The 19,155-nt window shown below is 41.2% G+C and overlaps 2 protein-coding genes across 2 annotated transcripts in view; one reads left to right on the top strand and one right to left on the bottom strand.

Moving 5' to 3' along the window:
* Positions 1-905: 905 nt before the first annotated feature.
* On the top strand, positions 906-8,071 carry TRIM24 (tripartite motif containing 24; the record flags this gene model as incomplete). Its single annotated transcript, XM_010294859.1, has 5 exons — positions 906-1,219; positions 3,159-3,291; positions 4,676-4,750; positions 6,082-6,231; positions 7,319-8,071. Coding segments are annotated over 5 exons (882 nt in total), but the record flags the coding sequence as incomplete, so codon positions are not given.
* Positions 8,072-10,153: 2,082 nt separating this feature from the next.
* The window catches only part of SVOPL (SVOP-like), an 18,628-nt gene continuing 9,626 nt past the window's right edge, over positions 10,154-19,155 (bottom strand). Inside the window, exons 9-15 of the mRNA XM_010294858.1 lie at positions 18,748-18,821; positions 16,911-17,113; positions 15,644-15,755; positions 14,432-14,513; positions 12,916-13,005; positions 12,417-12,530; positions 10,154-10,165 (exon numbers count right to left, since the gene is read on the bottom strand). Coding sequence (XP_010293160.1) covers positions 10,154-10,165; positions 12,417-12,530; positions 12,916-13,005; positions 14,432-14,513; positions 15,644-15,755; positions 16,911-17,113; positions 18,748-18,821 — 687 coding nt within the window. The remainder of the gene's footprint in view (positions 10,166-12,416; positions 12,531-12,915; positions 13,006-14,431; positions 14,514-15,643; positions 15,756-16,910; positions 17,114-18,747; positions 18,822-19,155) is intronic.

Genomic DNA, 19,155 nt, shown 5'->3' with positions numbered 1-19,155 from the left:
CATCTCCAAACTTACTGAGGGAGCACTTGATTCCTCTCATCCAGATCATCAATAAAGATAGCAAACAAGACCGTCCCCAGACCGGCCCCATTTTATCCAATGAAAACTTGGGAAGGCAGGAAACAAATAGCTTGCAAACTGTGGCCTGTAAGAATTACAGGCAGGACAGGGAAACAACCAGAAAACCATGGATAGAAAGGGTAAATTTATTTTCGTTACCTTGCCAACTTGGGGGATCCCCAAAGCAGCACCTGGGCAGAGGCACACAAGCGGGGATGTGGGCACCGCAAAGCTGGGTCCATGCTAGAGGATCACTGTACCTGCTGTTTTCGCCTGTATAGCCGGGATTCACGCAGGTGTAGTTTATCACTGTGCTTTGATCTTTCCCACTGCAGGGCAGGAATCTCTGGCATGTTCGATCAACTGCCTCTAAGTCTATCACAGACCTTTATTATCTAAACACAGATATTCTACTTGTTAAACACAGAAGAGTAAACAACAGTTAGTACCATGTATATGTGTTTTTCTACACCCCAGCTGCAAGTCACTTGAGTGTGTCTACAATCCTCACCAATCCTTTGTTATTTCCCCACACAAACATCAAATTTTCATGTGGTGCTAGGAAGTGTTTCTAATCATAGTGCAGTAATGTACATAAATAAGGTTGCTAGACTTTTGGGGCATCGAAGATTAGTTTTATTTTTTATTAGTGGAGCAGTAAATAGCCTTTCATTGCTAATTTCTTGTGTTTAGTTGCCTGATGCTATAGTATGATAGTAATTTTTTCGTGCCTGTTGCAAGTTGTATGGCTGCATATAAATTTGTTATTCTGGTCAGTTTGTTGTTAACGGTCATGTAAATTCACATAAATATTATAATCTGGCTTCCTTTGTTTCTTCTTACAGGCCACTTTTTCAAGAAGCATACTTACTTCATTGCTGTTAGATAGCAATCATAATTCCAGTTCTGATGAAACTGTCTTGAGAACAGATGCACCAGACAGCACAGATGATCAACCAGGGATACTGCAGGAGAACACTTCCAGTGGGAAAACAGGATGGATAGGCCCCCCCCACATTGGGGAGGGCAGAAAAGAGGATGATCCCAATGAAGACTGGTGTGCAGTATGTCAAAACGGAGGAGAGCTCCTCTGCTGTGAGAAGTGTCCCAAAGTATTCCATCTTTCTTGTCATGTCCCTACATTGATGAGCTTTCCAAGGTAATTATGAACCCTTCAATTCTATCTAAACTTGCATTAAAAGATAGAAGCTTTGTACTGTGAAACCCAGTACACGAAGCTTTGGCCTCAAAGGAAGAAGTGTCATCTTTGAAGTCTTGAATCCGGAAGTTTTATTAATTGGTGAAAATCGGAATTTGCATTGAAACTTCAGTGTAACTTTATCGTGGCTGCAAAATCTGTAGTAAAATTCTTTGCTTATTTGCAATTAAGCAAGACCACTTGCATCTAGGCATCTGTTAGTAAAATTGGGCCACAGAATTGCCAATCTGTCATAAAATGTTTTAAGGGTGACAGAAAATATTTACATTTTAGTAATAATAATAACAACTTAAAGAAAAATCTAAGCTAATATAGTATTAAATATATTATTTACTATAGTGCTAAACATGGCTACATTCCAAGCATGGGATGTAGTGACTGACATCTTCTAATAACATCTTGTTCAGTGTTGAAACAAGCAGTAGGCTTTCTTGATTGGCTGTTACAAAACAACTACTCAGTTTCTTGAGTTTCAAAATACAGTCTTAAGTAGTTTGTTGTTATAAGCATTACTGGTATTTGCTTCTGGAATTAATGTCTTTGATTAGAATAAATGGAATTTTGCAATGTTCCAACTTGGAAATTCTATGCAGCAAACTTCCTGATTCTTAGATATTTAAATGCATCATTCCTCCATCTTTCATGTGTTTTCTGTCATCTTGTATCATAAGTTCTTTAGATCATGGCCTATATCTATTTTTTTATATCTACCACATCATTGCTCTGATGCTAGTCCAGGCACAGAGGTGACACCATCATATAATTAACTCCATCAAGTTAAGAGAGTAGAAGGTAAAAGACTCTCTGAAAGAAAATGCCCATTATTCACTACTGTATACTACAACTAGCACATGGTGTAAATCTTTGGGTTACTCCAAATAAAAAACAGTAAGATTTTTTTTTTTAAACTTGGAAAGTCTTCTGCCTTACTATCAAAATTCTTTAAAAGGTGCTGCAGAAACTATTTCCCATTTACAAAGATCTTATAACATTTCTCTGAGTAAATACATGCAGTCAGATCTCATAATACGTTATTGCTGAATTCTGTCTACTATGTAAGAAGTACAATTCAGCCCTCTTGTGGTTATCCGCAAATATGCAAGTTTCTTCGTTTGTGGAGAACTGTATTAGAAACGTAGATTCTTCATAGGTTTTTTAAAACTTTGAGGTTCACAAATTGTATTGGAGGATCAGTGAACATAGCTTCCAGAACTAATTTTATCACAATGTTATGCTGTCATTTAAATCCATAGGATTTTCCCAGACTAACTGATAAAATCTGGAACATCTGAAAGTTTTAGGGAGTGAAGAATTTGCAGTTTTCCAAAAATACTTGTCTAGGGTAATCTATATAGAGTAGTAATAAGTTGTAGGTCAAGCTTGTAGAGAGAATATATAGTTCTCGCCATATAACGCTAACGCTTTTCCTTGTTTGGCTAATTCCTTCAGTCTCTCTTAAGAGTCTTGTTTCTTAACTACATAGTGTTTTGCTTGAATCCTGTAAGCTCAAGTGAAAAATTTCAGTACTAACCATGGTAGACACCATTTGTCTATTATGACAAACTATTGTTCTGTTATAGAATCATAGAATCATTCAGGTTGGAAAAGACCTCTAAGATCATCAAGTCCAACCATCAACCCAACACCAACATGCCTGCTAAACACCAGTGCCATTAAAAAGGAAATGAAGTTCTAATAAAGCACTTTTGCCAGCAGCCTCTTCCTTTTGTAGTGCTTAAAAAACCACTACCAACAAAACTACACACAATGCAGAAAAAAACACCCCACAAATGAGGAGCTTACCCAGAAATATGTGGAAAGCCTTTTGTCAAGTGTGTGCTACATCACTGAGGTCAATGCATCTGTTTGTCTTCTTTAGTGGAGAGTGGATTTGTACATTCTGTCGGGATTTATCCAAGCCAGAAGTTGAATATGACTGTGATAAACCTGCTCTCAGCTCTGAAAAAAGAAAATTGGAAGACACTGTGGGTTTGACACCAATAGACCGTAGGGTAAGGATAAAAAGAACACTGCCTTGCTACTGTTCTGAAATGTATGCATCTTTAAAAAGTGATGGTAAAAAAGGAGAATTAACTTTTAAAATAAGCTCTGAGATCATAGCAGCCTTCATGTAAACATGCTGCACAACACATTCTGAATGAGAGTGGTTGTGATCTGATGTTCTGAACTGGGATTGTGTTCTAGGTATTACCAAGTGCCATTTCTAACAGAGCTCTTTTACACTGTGACATTGCACCGAGATTTTTTTTTTCTTTGTGCTTTCCAAATTTGGCATGAATTGATGTTAATAATGTCTTTAAAGCACTTTGTCAATGTCCTTGTAAAAAATTACAGTGATTCATAATGAAGATATACAGAGATGCAATACTGATCTTGCAGAGATTAACTCTCTGGGAATAACTGCTACCCTTTTGCAAGTTTAAGTGTTCTGGTGGAAAAGCTACAAAGCAAGCAGTGGGTCTCCAACTTTTGTTTTTCCCTTAAACCTCAGAGTTCAAAGAAAAAAATTGTGCCTTTGAGCAGACAGTTGAACTGCTTGACAGAATCTTTTGGATTCTTGGAAATTAGGGTGGGGGTTGCCTTTTTTGATTTTTCTTATTTCTTTGTAGTTGTTTTATTATTTTTTAAAACTTTTTTTAAATAATTTTGAGCTCTATTGGAAACTTTCAGCAGTGTTTTACTTGGTTTCAGTTGGCAACTTGTGTAAATACACTGAAATTAATATTCTATTTGGGGTCTTAGACTACCTGTAGAACCATTATTTACATGTGCTGCTATTTGCTTTAAATGTAAGTTATAAGAATGTAAGTTATAAGTCCTGTAAATATTCTGATAAAGGATCAACAAGCATAAAATCACACAAAACTGTTTTTAGAATCTTTCAAGGCTCAAGATCTGATTTAATATATTTGGATACACAAAGAAAAAATATTCCTTCGCACTGCTAACAAAAAGCACTGTAGGCTTTGCAGTTACAGAGCAGTTATACCCAGATCAGGAAAAATATTACAGAATCACAGAAATTACTGATATCTCTGAATATTTGTGAAGTGCTAAAAGCTATGTATGGTTTTTTTATTCCCTGAAATGTCTGCTGGGCTCAGCAAATGCTGAATAACACTGTTAGTAACTGTATGAGGCTGTATAGCATGCATTTGAGAGTTGATAATGATGTAACTGTTGCAGAGAAGGAATACTGTAGGCCATTGGTTATGAGAGTTAAGCTTGCTTCCAAATACAAGTTTCTGTGCTCACTTTTCTGCTTAGGGGCCCGGGAGTATTGAGCATCTGTTTGGTATTTTCTGTAGTTTGTAATTTTAGAACAAATTATATAAGATTCTCTAATTACTTGAGTATCTATTTTTCTTGACATAGAAGTGTGAAAGGCTGCTGCTATACCTCTACTGTCATGAAATGAGTCTTGCTTTTCAAGATCCAGTTCCTCCCACAGTATGTATTGCACTTCTTTCCATTTTATAATTGGTGTGTTTCTAAGGACGTTTTTACATTCAATCACAGTCCATTATCAGAAGTCAAATTTCCCAGACACTGAGTGTATTAACAGTGTTTAATTTTATTAAAACTGTCTGAAGGGGAGTTAAAAGTTGAAGCATTGGGTTGGAAGGGGATTTCCAGGGAATTCCCTGAGAACTGATTTTACTTAATATTTCAAAAAGAGACAGAAAAAGTAAGTACTAACACTGCCTGCTGGTTTCACAACGCTGAGTGGTGTCACTAAAAAAAAATGAATTGGGATATGTTTTTAAAAAAAACTACCTGATTTTGAGAATTAGACTACTCCACAGTATTAATGTGAAATTGAATTTCTTGTTTATTATTAATTTGAAGTTTAGTAGTTTTAAAAGGTAAACAATACCTGGGTGCATGAGACAATGGAAGGAGGACAAAGTTACTTGTGTGCTGTAACCATTTAAAAAAACAAAACAAAACTAAAACTATCAAACTGAAGTCTAAGGATATACAAAAGAGCTACCAGCATAATCAGATGAAAAGTACCTCTATTATGTTCAAGACAAGTCAGTGGGAAGAGAATTCATCAATAAGTAATATGCTCCTATGCACCCTTTTTATTCTATTTGAGTAAGAATTCTTCTTTTGAAGAACATTCCATAGAATTTAATAATAAGAAAGGGCAAAAGAGATTAATTAATTAATCATATGATGGTCATGTATTACTAAATTCAGGTATTATAGTATTTCTCTTAAAATGTGAATCTAGTTAGGAAAAATATGAAAATATTATCATTAGATTTCATATCTTATTTTTAAAAGAAAGAATAAATCTTAATGCTACAACCACAGTTTGAGATGCTAAAATTATTGATATCTCTGATATTTGCCACCATTTCCAAAGACTTATTTCATAACCAAAATTCATTTTAAGCAACCCATGTACTGCCTCCATTTGAGTGGGTTGCCAAAGTTATGATGTGATGGTCTTGAGAGTGAAACTAAATAGATGGCTCATTTGACTACATACAAAAATAATGTCTAAGTCATTTGCTCTGTCATAGGTAGTCAATGTAGGTGGGGTTTTATTTTTTTTTCTTTTCTTTTAAAATAGGCATTGGGAGGAGTGTATTTTAGCCAGCAAAACCAGCATACTGTCTGCATATATGTTAAAAGTACAATTCTTATATCTTAGAATTGTATTTTGAAGATGAGACTAAATCTTGCCCTCTCCCTCAGAGCTAAAGGTTTATAAAACAATGAATAATGAACATGACTGCATTCAATAAAAAATTTTATTCTCCATTTAGGTTCCTGATTACTACAAAATAATCAAAAAGCCTATGGACTTGTCAACCATCAAGAAAAGACTTGAAGTGACCAATTCCTTCTACACAAAACCAGAAGATTTTGTGGCTGATTTCAGACTGATTTTCCAAAACTGTGCTGAATTTAATGAGGTCAGAAAAGCAGATACTTTACCTGGTTTTGTAGGCTTAGTTGCTTTCAGAAAACTGTGGTGGGATTAAATCTTACAACACAAGAATTTATTGTATTTTGATGATGAGAATGCAGTGAAAATACAGATCACATTTGAAACTACTGCAGTGTTAGATGAGTATGCAGTGTAGATCCTTCCACAGAAGGAAAGAGGATTGTAACAAACATGCTAGCTGAATGGCAGGACAGCAGGTAAAGAATAGCACAGTTTATCGTAGAAGTTAATGGTGAACATCTGATTAAAAATTTGGTTTAATCCTCCTTGCCTCAAATCTTAAATTCGGTGGGATTCTTATTCTGGGAGGTCTGTACTCACCGTTACGATTTCTAGTTGCATGTTGAGTGATTGTTATTATCCCTCACTGCATGTAAGGGAAGACATGGTGAAAAAGGGATGCAGGTACTGAGTGGACCACAAAATGAGAGGGAATTAGACTGGAAATAAGGCTTCTCTTAAGTGGCCTCAGCGGGGTTCTCATCCAGTCACCCTTGGTAGCTTGGAATACTTACTGCCATGGTGACCTCCGCTTCAGGAAACTGCTCGACTATGGTGGCTATGAATGACTTAGCACTGCCTAGTTTTCCAGGTCACGATCATCATCTATCCCAGTAATATTTTCACTGTAATTAAAAAAGGTCTAGAAGCTAGAGAAGTTCTACCATTTCAAGCAGTCGTTCCAAAACACCTCAACACCTTGAAGGCATACCTATATATTTCACAGCATAACCCAACTTTTTTTTTCAGTCAGGATTGAAGAGTTTTTAGAATATATATAGCTTTCAGAACCCAGGTAGTACAGCTTTTGTAATTGCCATAAGAGAAAAAAGTCACTGGGAGTGTTGGCTAAAAGATCTATCTTAGCCCTCTGTTTTGCAGGTTTGTGCTTTTTGGGACCATGTGTCCCACAGGTGCCATTCTTACTGCTGATTGATACTTTTTTTTTGGGGGGGTAGCTTGTAAAAGCACCTAAAAGACCTAATGTGATCAAAGTATAAAGCTATTTCATGATGCACTGATGTTGTTAATTCTGTTAATTCACCCAACAGCCTGATTCAGAAGTAGCTGATGCTGGCATGAAACTTGAAGCATACTTTGAAGAACTTCTAAGGAACCTTTATCCTGAGAGAAAGTTCCCTGTACAACCCAACTGCCAGAGTGAAAAAGATAATCCAGAACTTACTGATGACTCGGATGATGACTTCGTACAGCCCCGGAAAAAACGCCTCAAAGCAGAGGACCGTCAGTTGCTTAAATGAGCTGCATGTGTTACTACGGAACGTTTTTTAAAAACTAAGAATATTTATCACTGTTAATTGTGAAAAGACGAAAAATCATGACTACTTTGACTTGTAGGTTTGTGGATATTTACTAGACTTTCTACCCTTTCTCTGAAACACAAATCTAACAGAGGTCAAGACATGTGGAGAGCTCTGAAGTTCCAAACTTTCATAGTACTTCTGGAACAGCACAGGAATTACCATTTGCGTGGAGTGACAGCTGTTTAACTTTACTTTGAGGAAGAAAAGAAGTTTGTATAGGATTGAACTTTAAAACATTACATGGGTTCAACATGTGGCTTTCTGAGTTTGAAGAAAATGTGATCTCACCAGACTTTTAATTTTACCAAAGGCATGTGGCTGGCCATAATTTGATTTCTTTGTACTGTATTTAACACAAGCCATGAAAACAGATGGTGTAATATTATTGTCCTGCAATACTGACTGGTACAATGAAAGCGTAGTTGCCCCCAAAGAAGTTATTGGTAATTCTAAAATGTAAGGGAGAGTGTATTAAAAATAACTTAAACAAAAAAAAAAAAAGAATTTGTTTGAGAGTTTTTAATGGAGGAAGTAAAGGACAAAATACTTAGTATTGCGCCATTTTTCTCACTACCAGCAAGAAACAATGATATTCCTGTGCTATTTTGTTTAACAGGTGTCTCAAGTTTGACATACCTCTGCTTAATGAAGTCAATGGAAAAATCTCAAGGGGAAACATGTTTGCTTGCAGCTATGAGTCAGTCTTTGTTTATGTTTAGTGAGGGGAAAAAAGCATCCTTTCTGTCCGCAAGCTCATGTTGTTTTTCCAAATTTCTAAATAGGTTGTTGTCAGAATGCAACCGGCATTGTTATTCACTTGGAAGTACACAAGTTTGAAGAGGCAGAGAAAAAAGACAGGTACTGCCCTTCAACTCTTCATCTGTCCCTGTTTAAATCACCAGAAGGTGAGGACAAATTACCTTTTTTTGTCCTGTCTACTTTCCAGAAGCACTGACAACAATGTAGATGGTTGTTTCTGCCCTCAGAGATTGCAGAGTTAGAGAAGTATTTGTCTATGGTTGCTCCAGCTATTAGTTTATGCTCTTCATTTATGTCATCTTAAATGAAAACTGAGTGTTCAGGAGAGCAGGCAGTCTTTTGGATTAACTGAGCTCAGATTGTGCCAGAATTTTGCAGATGGAATTGTGAAGACATCCAAGCATACACAAGCCTGCTTTTGACTTGCTGTGTAGCGCTGATGTGGTGCTGTGGACAGATCATTGAAGAGACTAGATACAAGTGCTGCTTGTGCCTCCCTGCCATGTACATGTAGGCATTCAGAAAAAGGTCCTTTCTTTGCCACTCACCAGGTGAGATACTGCCCACCTGCCTTTGTCATAGGGTGGCACTGCACACTTAAATGTAGTGGGCACTTCAAAAGAACAGTCAGTTAGGTTTGCAGCAGGGCTTTGACATAGCTTTTGAAATGCCATGATCATGTGGTTGAGTTTTAAACCGCCGGGAGTAACCATTTCCCTTTTCCCTTCTTTTATTTTTTGTTTCGTTTTTGGTTTTGTCTGGGTTTTGTGTGTGTGTGTGGAAAGTTTATATTACCTGAAGAGAGTTGCTTTTTAGCAGGAGTTTTACCATCCCAGAGTACCATAAAAAAAGGAAGAGAGGTGAAGGAGCAGAACAGGAGGTGAGGGAGACCATTCTAACAAAACAGATGTGATCAGTGCACTGTGCTATGGTAGCACAGACTTAAGAAATTAAGAGGCACTGCTGTTGCAACATTTGAAGTCGTAAAGATCTAGCAATGCCTTGAAGTTCTTGATACTCTGTCAGCAAGTATAACAGTGCTTCCAGAGGAAGGTGCTGTGTGTTTCTGTGCACTGTAAGTTGCAAGCACAGGTTTATTAGGAGGCTCAGTGCATTTAGAGGTGAAGTTAGACACCAACACAGCTTCACACTTAAGTTGTTCTCCCAGTGGAAAATACTGAGATGAAGAGCGTACTCCTACAGTCCAGTTACTTCCCTGTCTGCTGTAAACTGTTTGAAAATGTCTCTGTTTAAATACTCTGACTCAACTGTAATTTTGTGGCTTTGAACGTCACCCTAAGAATCTTCAGAAATTGTCACTGCAATGAGGTTTGAGATGTTAAATTTAACTACTTTAATGCAGATGGTATACACACAAATAGTTGAGGAATGCTATTTTGTTTTTAAAGGAAAGTACTGTGTTCTTTCAAGATGCTATGGCAAAGACCGTATGTACTTTGTGTATTTTCCCCCCTTTGCCTCAATCCTGAAAGGTGGCTGTTTTCTTTTTTTGTTTGTTTTTTGGTTTTGTTTTTGGTTTTTTAGCCCTAGTAGTAAAGAGTCTTCATCTCACTTCACAGGACAGGTAGAAAGCATCTATTTATTGAATCATAAGAGAGGGAAATTCCTTGAGAAATTTGCCATTTGTCTATACAAATCATAGCTCTTACACTGTTCACTTGCAATTTTTAATAATGGAAATGGCATGGAGAAGCAATCAACATCAAATGCAGCTCAGAGGAAATGACAGATTCCAAAGGTTTATTTCTCCTTCCTACCCAATCCAACATCAAACACTTGCTTTCATTTTACTTGCTAAAAAGAAAGAAAAAAAACACATAAAATTAATAAAATGCACATGAAGACCAACAGAAATGGATACAGGGGAAAATAATACGCATTTGGATATGTCCAAAAGGTCTCGCCTCTGATTGATAGGCAGTCTCCATGACTGCTTCAAGAATGGACTAATGTCCTAATAAACTGAAACAAGAGTAGATATGCTTTTTAAATGTCATTGTCTAGATTTCAAAAAAATGTTACTTTTTTTTTTAGTTGATTCATTTAGACCTAGCTTTAAGCAGCACATCTATTGCCTGGAGCTTTAGGCCCAAATATTGACATGTTAAAAGAGCTTTTACATCATGTATTTAAATTCTTGTATGGATTGGATGACTGTACTGTGTGAGGCCCTTGGACGATACATTCAACAGTCATGATTCAGCAATCCCTGAACGACTACGTACACAATGTAATCTCTGAAATGACCATGAGATATAAGTTAGCAAGTTGAATTTAAGATCTAATGGTGGCTTCTCTGAGTACAAATCTAGTTTTTTGTGCAGATTTTTATTTTTCCGTCCTTTTGACTTGTGCGTGTAAAGGCCAGCAGCTGGAGCTTATAACTCTTATTTTGGCGAGGAGGATAATAATGCTATTGAATTAAATCCCCAGGAAAAGGAATCATTACACTCCAATTTCTCTCAACCACTGTTAGCCAAAGTTAATCCAACTGTACCTGAATCAAAGCTTTCCTTTTAGGTCTAAAGCAGTTTTAATGAAGTGTTTGGCGTAGTAATTATTGTAAATCCAATGATTCAAGGACCTAAGTGGCCTCTGCTCTCTGTGCATAGGGTTGAATTTCACCCACAAGGAAAGAAAAAGTTGTTTTGTCCACTTCCTTACTTAAACTTTGGTTATTTTTTTCCCCCCAGTCTTTTACAGAATATCATATAGATACTTTAAATGGCATAAAAACACAAAAGACAGACAAACATTTCTAAAAGGCAAGCATTTAAAGAAACAGGCAATGATTAATATATTGCTTTTCTGAAAACTGTAAGGTTAACTATCCCATGCACCTTGGGGAAAACTTAGAAGATGTGACCCAATGAAGTTAAGTGTGTGCATATATGTAATACGTGTGTGTGTGTGTATATATATATATACACACCCAATTGTATATATGGGTTTTTTTAAAGTCTGGTTCTGAAGCCCATATAAAAGAGTTTGATCAAACATCTGTCTTGCTTTAGCCTGCGAAAGAATGTGGGTTATTTAGTCCACGGTCTTCTGGTTTATACAGGTGAGACTGCAGAATAACAGGCAGTGTGATGTGGGCGTGCTGCATGCGTGATGTGAAAATTTCCATGCTGGTATAGCTGAATCGACTGGAGTCGCAGAACTGCTCACCACCTCCTGTAATTAAACTGGTGCGACTTGTGCATGGGAGGCTGTCTGAATTTAAACTTCGCCCCCCTTAATCTTTGTACTTAGTGTTTTGGCTGATGGCTTTATAGGAAACAGTAGCAAGGGCTTAGCTAACAGACCGATGCAGTTGGTGCTTTTGACTTTGCTTTTGACTAGCAGGACCTGTAGTGATAGGACAAGGCGTAACAGTTTTGAACTAAAAGAGGGCAGATTTAGACGAGGTCTAAGGAAGAAATTTTTCACAACGAGGGTGGTGAAACACTGGCACATGTTTCCCGGAGAGGTGGTAGATGCCCCATCCCTGGAAACATGAGGGATGTTTCCAAGGTCAGGTTGGACGGGGCTCTGAGCAACCTGATCTAGTTGAAGATGTTCCTGCTCACTGCAGGGGGATTGGACTAGATGGCCTTTAAAGATTCCTTCTAGCCCAAAGATTCTAGGGTTCTATGATTTGAATTTGATGAAGAAATGGCTTTAGTAGTTAAAGATATTACTTTTATCTGCTGTCCTCTTCTCCTACAGCGCAGGCAGGACAGCATATGTGCCTGTGAAGCAGCAACTTCAAGTCAGGACTGGAGATACTAGCAAAGAGGGGCTTCCACTAGCTGAGGCTAGCATGCTGACATGAGGGAGCTGGGGCTAGGGCAGGCCTTCTGGTTTGTTCTTTTATGAGAAATGAGCTTTAGGCAGCTGGGGTGAAGCTGCCGCAACAGCACGTTCCTGTGCTTGCCTGTTAGGCCTTATTTTGGCTTACGAACCCTCAGGGCAGTTTGGTTTGGATTCTGGCTGAATCGTAATCTACCAGTTTCTAAATAGCTTTTGGATACACGGGAGCTCCTGGAGCGGTAACACAAACCTGCAGTGCCCTGCCCTTGGTCTCGATGGGCAGTGTGAACGCAGAGATTGCACACACGGCGCACACCGATGAGAAAAGACACAGGGCCCCAAGGAAAGAAGCACTCATAAGAACCTGCAGGTAAATGAACAGTTCAAACATCAGCTCAGTGGTCGGGGTGGAGCTGGCAGTTAATTAGTAATTAAAGAGTGGACAAAGGGTCACCAACATGTGAGAGACTCGATAACAGAAAAACAATGTCTTGTGAATCCAAAAGCTTTCAGAAAGTAAGAAATACTAGCAAGCCAAGCTCTGGGAAGAGATTTTTGTGCATCTGGCATACATCACAGAAGTACTCTGTATAAACATCAGATAAAGAACTAGTGAGCTGGGGGGAATAGAATACATGTTTTTTTGTGTGTGTGTGTGAACTTCAAGGGCATCTCGATGTATATTTGACAGCCATGATTGGTGCAATGATTGGCACAATGTTTACCAACATGATCAAGCGTGCTCTTACTTGTGATATAAATGGGGCCACCATAGCTCCCACACGGCACAATGACCCACTTGTTCCCATCCCCACGGCTCGCATTGTGGTGGGATAAACCTAAAACAGGCCAGAAAGTAGATTAGTGCAACAGTGATCTGTGACATGTGTCCTTATTTCCTCCCCCCCTTTTTTTAAGTTTTCTTCAGAGAGACCCATTATGTTATCAAGGGCAGCTAGTGGGTTAAGATATGACAAGAAATAAAGGCTCCTTTGGGTCTTTTTTGTGCCATTACGAATCCGCCATTTTTCTGCCCCAAGTGAAGTTTTAGGGCAAGTCAGTCAAAGTCACAGAGGAAAGGCTGGGTGCTAAAGGAAGAATTCAATTTATATTGCCAGGCCCAGTATCAGGAAAGCAAGAAGAAAAGATATTGCCTGCAGCCTTCAAGGCTACCTATTTATTTGTATCAAAATCACTCTGTTTAGAAGGAGAAGAAAAACATTCCAATAAGAAACATCCAGGCTTAGATGAACATGCTTTATGTATTTTCTTTTTCACATCTCCCAAAAACCTGTGCCAATAAAACACTTCAGCATGTATTTTGCTTGACTTTAAGTCCTGTTAATACCGATAGATTTTAGCAAGTATACTCATGGAAGATTTTGTTTAAATACTTTAGTGGGCCAAGGGAATGGAGGTAAGTAAGTTAATTCAAGAAGAGTCCAGTCATGTGTCTGGAAAGGGGATCTGCAAGGTTGGTTTTGATAATTGATTAAATTGTGAGTAGTATTGGTTTATGATACAGCTGTTGCAGCAACGGTCTTTACATCAACAGCATCCAATTCAGGACTATTAGAATGTCAGTATTTATTCAAGCCTGGTGCGTGCTTAAATAATATAGTGTACTATTAAAAGAAGTATCAAGCCAACACAGGGACATACTTCTGTTTGCTTTTGTCACTTGAGCTGCAAGGCAATACATTTAACCACACAATTGTTTAAAAAAGAACAACAAAAAACCCCAGCAATGCATATTTAACCCACAGAACTCATGGCTGCAAAGTTGTATAAAGGACAAGCTCTCTGAAGGATTAAAACTATTTGCAGACAGAACACAGCAATTTCCATTAAGAAAAAATAAGCATATATATACCCTCATATACTGCTACATCAGTCCCTTAAATGCTGGAAAATGTTCCTTTCAGCGTTAGGCTATTTTCTAACTTTGCAGGGGTTGGTGAGAGAAAAGATTGTGGGTTTTGGAAGATGGTGGTATACGACAGCCTCAAAAATAACATTTAGTAGTAGCTGATCCACAGGTGGCTCAGTAGGTCATTCCTCTTCCACCTGCTCTTGTCATCTCCAGCTAGTTTTCTGATGCCTTTTCTGATCTTGCATATGAAAACAGTGTGGCTGGGAAGCCAGAGATACTTAGTTCAAGGAAGATGACTCTAACTAGTCAGTAAATATGGCAGCATTCCTGGGTACAGGCAAATGGTCTTTTATGTCCCAGAGCAGCTTAACATACTTTCAGGAAGGACCCACCTCTGCTGTGTAAATGTAGATGGTGTTGAAGTTTGCCGAAACCAAGGCACGCAGCATGAAGAGAAACGCAATCATGCCTGTGCTAGAGAGAAAGTTGCATGGAGCAAAGTTAGTATCACTGAACAGTGATCAGCAGAGATGCAACCTAATATGTGCACTGTGCTAAGGCTTTTATACCAGCTTAATATAAGGGGAAGCATAAGGAAAAGTTGCTTGATTGCTGGCAAGTATAATCTTTCTTTAGTTCACTGGCAAGGCATGTTTGACAACAGGCTATGCACGTTACATTTTCTTTAGGCCAGTGTTAGAGGGAATGATCTGAACAGGACTGTAGAAGGCTCAGCTGGTGCCTTCAGCATTACGGTCAAGTCTAACTTCCAGCCAGGCCCTCACTTTTGGTTCCTGCATAAAACTGTTGCAAGCAAATATGATGGCCAGGCTCAGTTTCAGGGAAGACTGAAAATGATACTAGCAATAGAGAGGCCAATGCCTTACTTAATGCCTGACCGTAAACTTCCTCTGCCAGGGACTTATTTTGGCTTAATGACTATGACTTGCAGCCCCCCACTCCAGCTCCCAAGTATTTCAGCCAGCCTCCGGGGCCAGTGGCCCACGGGGCAGGCAGCAGGGAATACATCGCTGGCAAGCAGCCATCAGGCTACCAGCCAGTTTAGAGGAGACTTCAGCTTGAAGCCAATCTTATTTTCGGTAACCATTAAGTTCTGCCAGCTTGAGAGGGGTCTTTCTTACACATCCTGACAAATCGACCTGGCAGCACTCATGGCAGCCTTTCCCTTGATGCCTTGAGGTCCTCTTGAGGTGCCCAACTACAAACTAGAGGAGACATATATGTAGCATTGCCAAAAATTATAGAAAGGGGGGAAAAAAAGAGACTGAAAGAAAAATATTACTTCTTTCTAGTGGATGGTCTTCACATAATTTTTAATTTTCCAGACTGCACTAGAAAGCACCAGTTGTACTCTTAGGGGAAGTCATGTGGTCTCAGTGACACAAGTGAGTGACTCTGCACACCCCTGCACCACAGCATCTGCTGCCACAGCTTTCCCGGGAAGTGCAGGGAACCAGTCAGAGGAGTTTTTCAGGTGTACAAGACTCAGTGGCCTGACTGGTGACCTGAGATTACCACAGGTACTGCCCTCTGCCCACAGCATTGCACCCCCCCAACAACACCCACATGCTGAGCGAGACTACCTCGAGGTGCAGATGTTAAGGAGAAGAAAGAAGAGTGCCGTACATCCCATGGTGATACACAGGCTCAGGCGTCTTCCGAGGAAATTGATGCCGAGAATGTTCAAAGGGTTCACTGGAGATAAAAAAGAAAACCAGAAAATATTAGATGACATAACTGCAATGATTGCCTGTCTTGATAGACCTTATGCAGTGTACCTCAAAAATACCCCTCTGCCTCTCCAGCACCTACCAAATGCCCTACAAACCCTATAATGCCCTTCCTGTACCCAAACCCTGTAGTTTGCCCCCATGCCCCTTCTTGTTTGTTCATCCTCTCAGAGGATGGAGCGTGTCCTCTGAAATTGCCTTGCTGTACTACAGCAGGACAGCAGTGCTGGTGCTGAGCCATGAGTAGCACTGACAAGGAAGGTACCTGCTGGGTGAACACTGCTGGCCTGGGTGGTTTTGCTCCCTCTGGTCACAGCCCAGCCAAACACAGGGGCCCAGAGAGTGGCCCGTTGAGTCCCCCCCATGAGCCAGGAGCCAAGCAGGCATCTGAATGCATCGCTGGACTGGTCCCAGCCTGGCTGCACCTGCAGGATCCAACAGCCGGTCACTGTGTAGCTCAGTTGCTGAACCAGGGAAAATATTCACCCCCCAGGAGTTAGTAGACCCATACAGTGCCAAGTTCTTCCAAGGGTGCCATGTGGGTGCCTTTGGGCTGTCCTGCCATCCCCCAGCGCTCCCCGGCAGGCTGCACCAGGAAGCATTTCGGTTTGCTACAGAATCCCTGGGCATTTAGCTGTCCTTCACCGTAGCGCTGAGCACAGGACCTGCTCCTGAGGCCACCATCTCTTTGAAAGTAGGGCACTTGTGTAGTGCATTCAGTTACATCAATGCAGCTATGGGAAATCCTTGCCTATTTATAATTTTCCAAAAACTACACGTCTGAGAATTTGGGAAGCCAGGGTTGGTTCTGGTAAGCTAGGAGCAATTTCCTCTGGAATCGAAAACTAAGGTTACCAGTACGTACTAACTACAAAGGAGGTCTTTGGCTCTGCTGTTGGAAGGACCCATGCTGAAGCTGAATAATTCACCTGGGGAGCAATGCCCTTGCCTGCCCCTTGCCACCAGCTCATGGCCTGTGTCCCAGCCCTTCATTTGAAGAGCCTGTGCCTGGCATTTGCCAGGAATGCTGAGGGCATTTTGGCCTCTGGTACATCACTAAATGCTTGCAAAGCTAAAAGCTTTGCAGTGAGTATTGGCTGGCTGAGGAAGAAGAGGTTACGTGTGATCTCTCCAACTGTGCTGATGATCATGGTCTGGTAGGCAGCAGGTCCAAACAAGCGGCAGTGGCAGGGGCTGTGGCTCTCCTCGGAGTCATCGCCAGGGTCCTGCACCGGTGGTGCTGCGGAGCCACAGATGAGGTCCCGCTCCAGTAACTCAGCACTGGCCAAGATGACGCCATAATAAGCAAAAGCTATGCCAAGCCTGTGGTGGAAAACACTGCAATGAGCAGCAGCCACAACAGGGAAGGTGAGGAAACTGAAATGCAACAGGTTTTGGGTGCCCTGGGACACCCGCTGCCTGCACCAGCTCTGCATGATGGACCTCCTTAGCCTGAGCCTAGCAGTGCCTTGGGCACCCACCAGTTCACTGGTCACCCCACTCACAGCACACCACAACCACCTACGTCCACGCACCTCTGTCTCTTTCTTGGAGGACCCCATCCCAGCTCATAGCTTGTCTTTTTGTTCGCCCCTTAGTGCTGTTTCTTGCTCTGCAGCAGATGATCTGCTGCGGTCACGCTGGGGAGAGCATGCCCCTTTGGTCCTTTCCCTCACACAGGGCTGTAGGTGGGGACATTTCCAAACCACCCCTTCCCGGGGCACCAGGGAGACTCAACATCAGGCCCCGATGTTCACAGCTCACATGACGCGACTGTCCAGGCTTTTTTTAATCCTTATATTTTCTGCCCAGGGGTTTTCAAAAGGAGTTTTCATTAGCTGGCTGGAGAGGCTCACATCGCAGCCTGGCTGGCTGTCAAGAGCACAGCGTTGGTGATGGCAGCCTGGCTGTGTCATTATCAAGTAATTCAGCATACGCCTAATCATAAGCAGGCCGAGAAGTAATTATTTTCACTTTTTTATCCCTCCTGGCAGTTTCAGAAACGAGCAGCAGAATCTGGGCTAGGAAACAAGCTGCCTGGAGAGGCGGGGGATGCTCAGGGCACGGAGGGGTGGGAATGCAAACCTGAGAGCACGCCAGTGACTGCTGGGGGGACTAGGAGAGAAAGGAGGATTAAAAAACAAAAAGGAAGACATTTCATAACACTCATACAAGTTGAGGAAAAAAAAACATAAAAAATTCAAGGCCTGACTTTTAGCAACATTTTGGGTCAATGAGTTCCCACGGACTCATTATTTATTCATTTCCATTCCAGACAGCAAAGTCAATGAAACATATATTACCCTTGCACACAGCTACTGGGAACCTTACATATGAAATCCGTCTTTCTTCAATCTTAATTTTCCTCAGCCAGTGGCACTGCTAAGAGGTAATGGGTTTCTGCTGGAGTCCTATTTCATCGAATCATAAAATCATTAAGGTTGGAAAAGACATCTAAGATCATCAAGTCCAACCATGATACCACATTTGGCAATACCTTGGCTGGCCTGCGAAGGTGGTGCATTTCTCCTTCTCTCGGGAAGAACAAGTTTACACCAAGAAGGGAAGCGGAGCCGTGGGCACGTTGCTCGTGCACGCGGCAGGCAGGTCTGGGCTCTCTCCTGCGGCTCTCGTCTGACTCCCACCCCACCTCCCCTGAGCCACCCTGTCCTGAGGAAGGACTCATGGCCCCCTGCACCATCCTGGATGTCCAGCCTTTTTCTGCCTGTTATCACCGACTGACACAGGGTGTCTGAGGCACGGTCTGAGATCAGGACACGCCTGGGGTGACCCATGCCCACATACCCCGCCTCCAGCTGCCAAGGATCTGCAGCCACCTCCTGAGGCAGAAGTGGTGCCTTGTGATGGCAGAGTCAACGCGAGACTTCTGCTCCCTGCACATGTTCAACTGAGCTGATGATAAGCAAGGAAAAAAAAAAACCCACAACTTTTTTTACCATATGATCCATATCTGCAGAGTGGTTCTGAGGTATTTTGGGTGGATGAGGTCCTTGAATCTTCCTCTCCTTTCCTGCAAATTGTTTGATAGAAATAGGAGTTTTTTAAAAGGCATTTCTTTATGCAGGGGTGAGTGCTCTGCAGCAGCAGCTGGCACCCCAGGCCCTCCTGCCCTCGCCCCAGGCTGCTGGTGGCACGGACAGACTAACAGACGATGCAGCACAGAGCCTCCTCAGCCCTCCGGAGAGGAAAGCCCCTCTTCCCAAAGGACGCCCACAGGAGGATGTGCTGCAAAGGATGGAGGGGAAAGAGAAGAGCACTCCCGGCCCCCACAGGCCCCCCACAGCTCCTGGCGGTCTGGGCCCAGCACGACCATCGCGGTGCCGGAGGGTGACCCAGTTGCTGTT

Source organism: Phaethon lepturus, unplaced genomic scaffold (assembly GCF_000687285.1).
Source record: "Phaethon lepturus isolate BGI_N335 unplaced genomic scaffold, ASM68728v1 scaffold18269, whole genome shotgun sequence".
Lineage (NCBI taxonomy): Eukaryota > Metazoa > Chordata > Aves > Phaethontiformes > Phaethontidae > Phaethon > Phaethon lepturus.
Note: the sequence above shows the minus strand (reverse complement) of the source record. Positions and strands in the feature narration are given on the sequence as shown.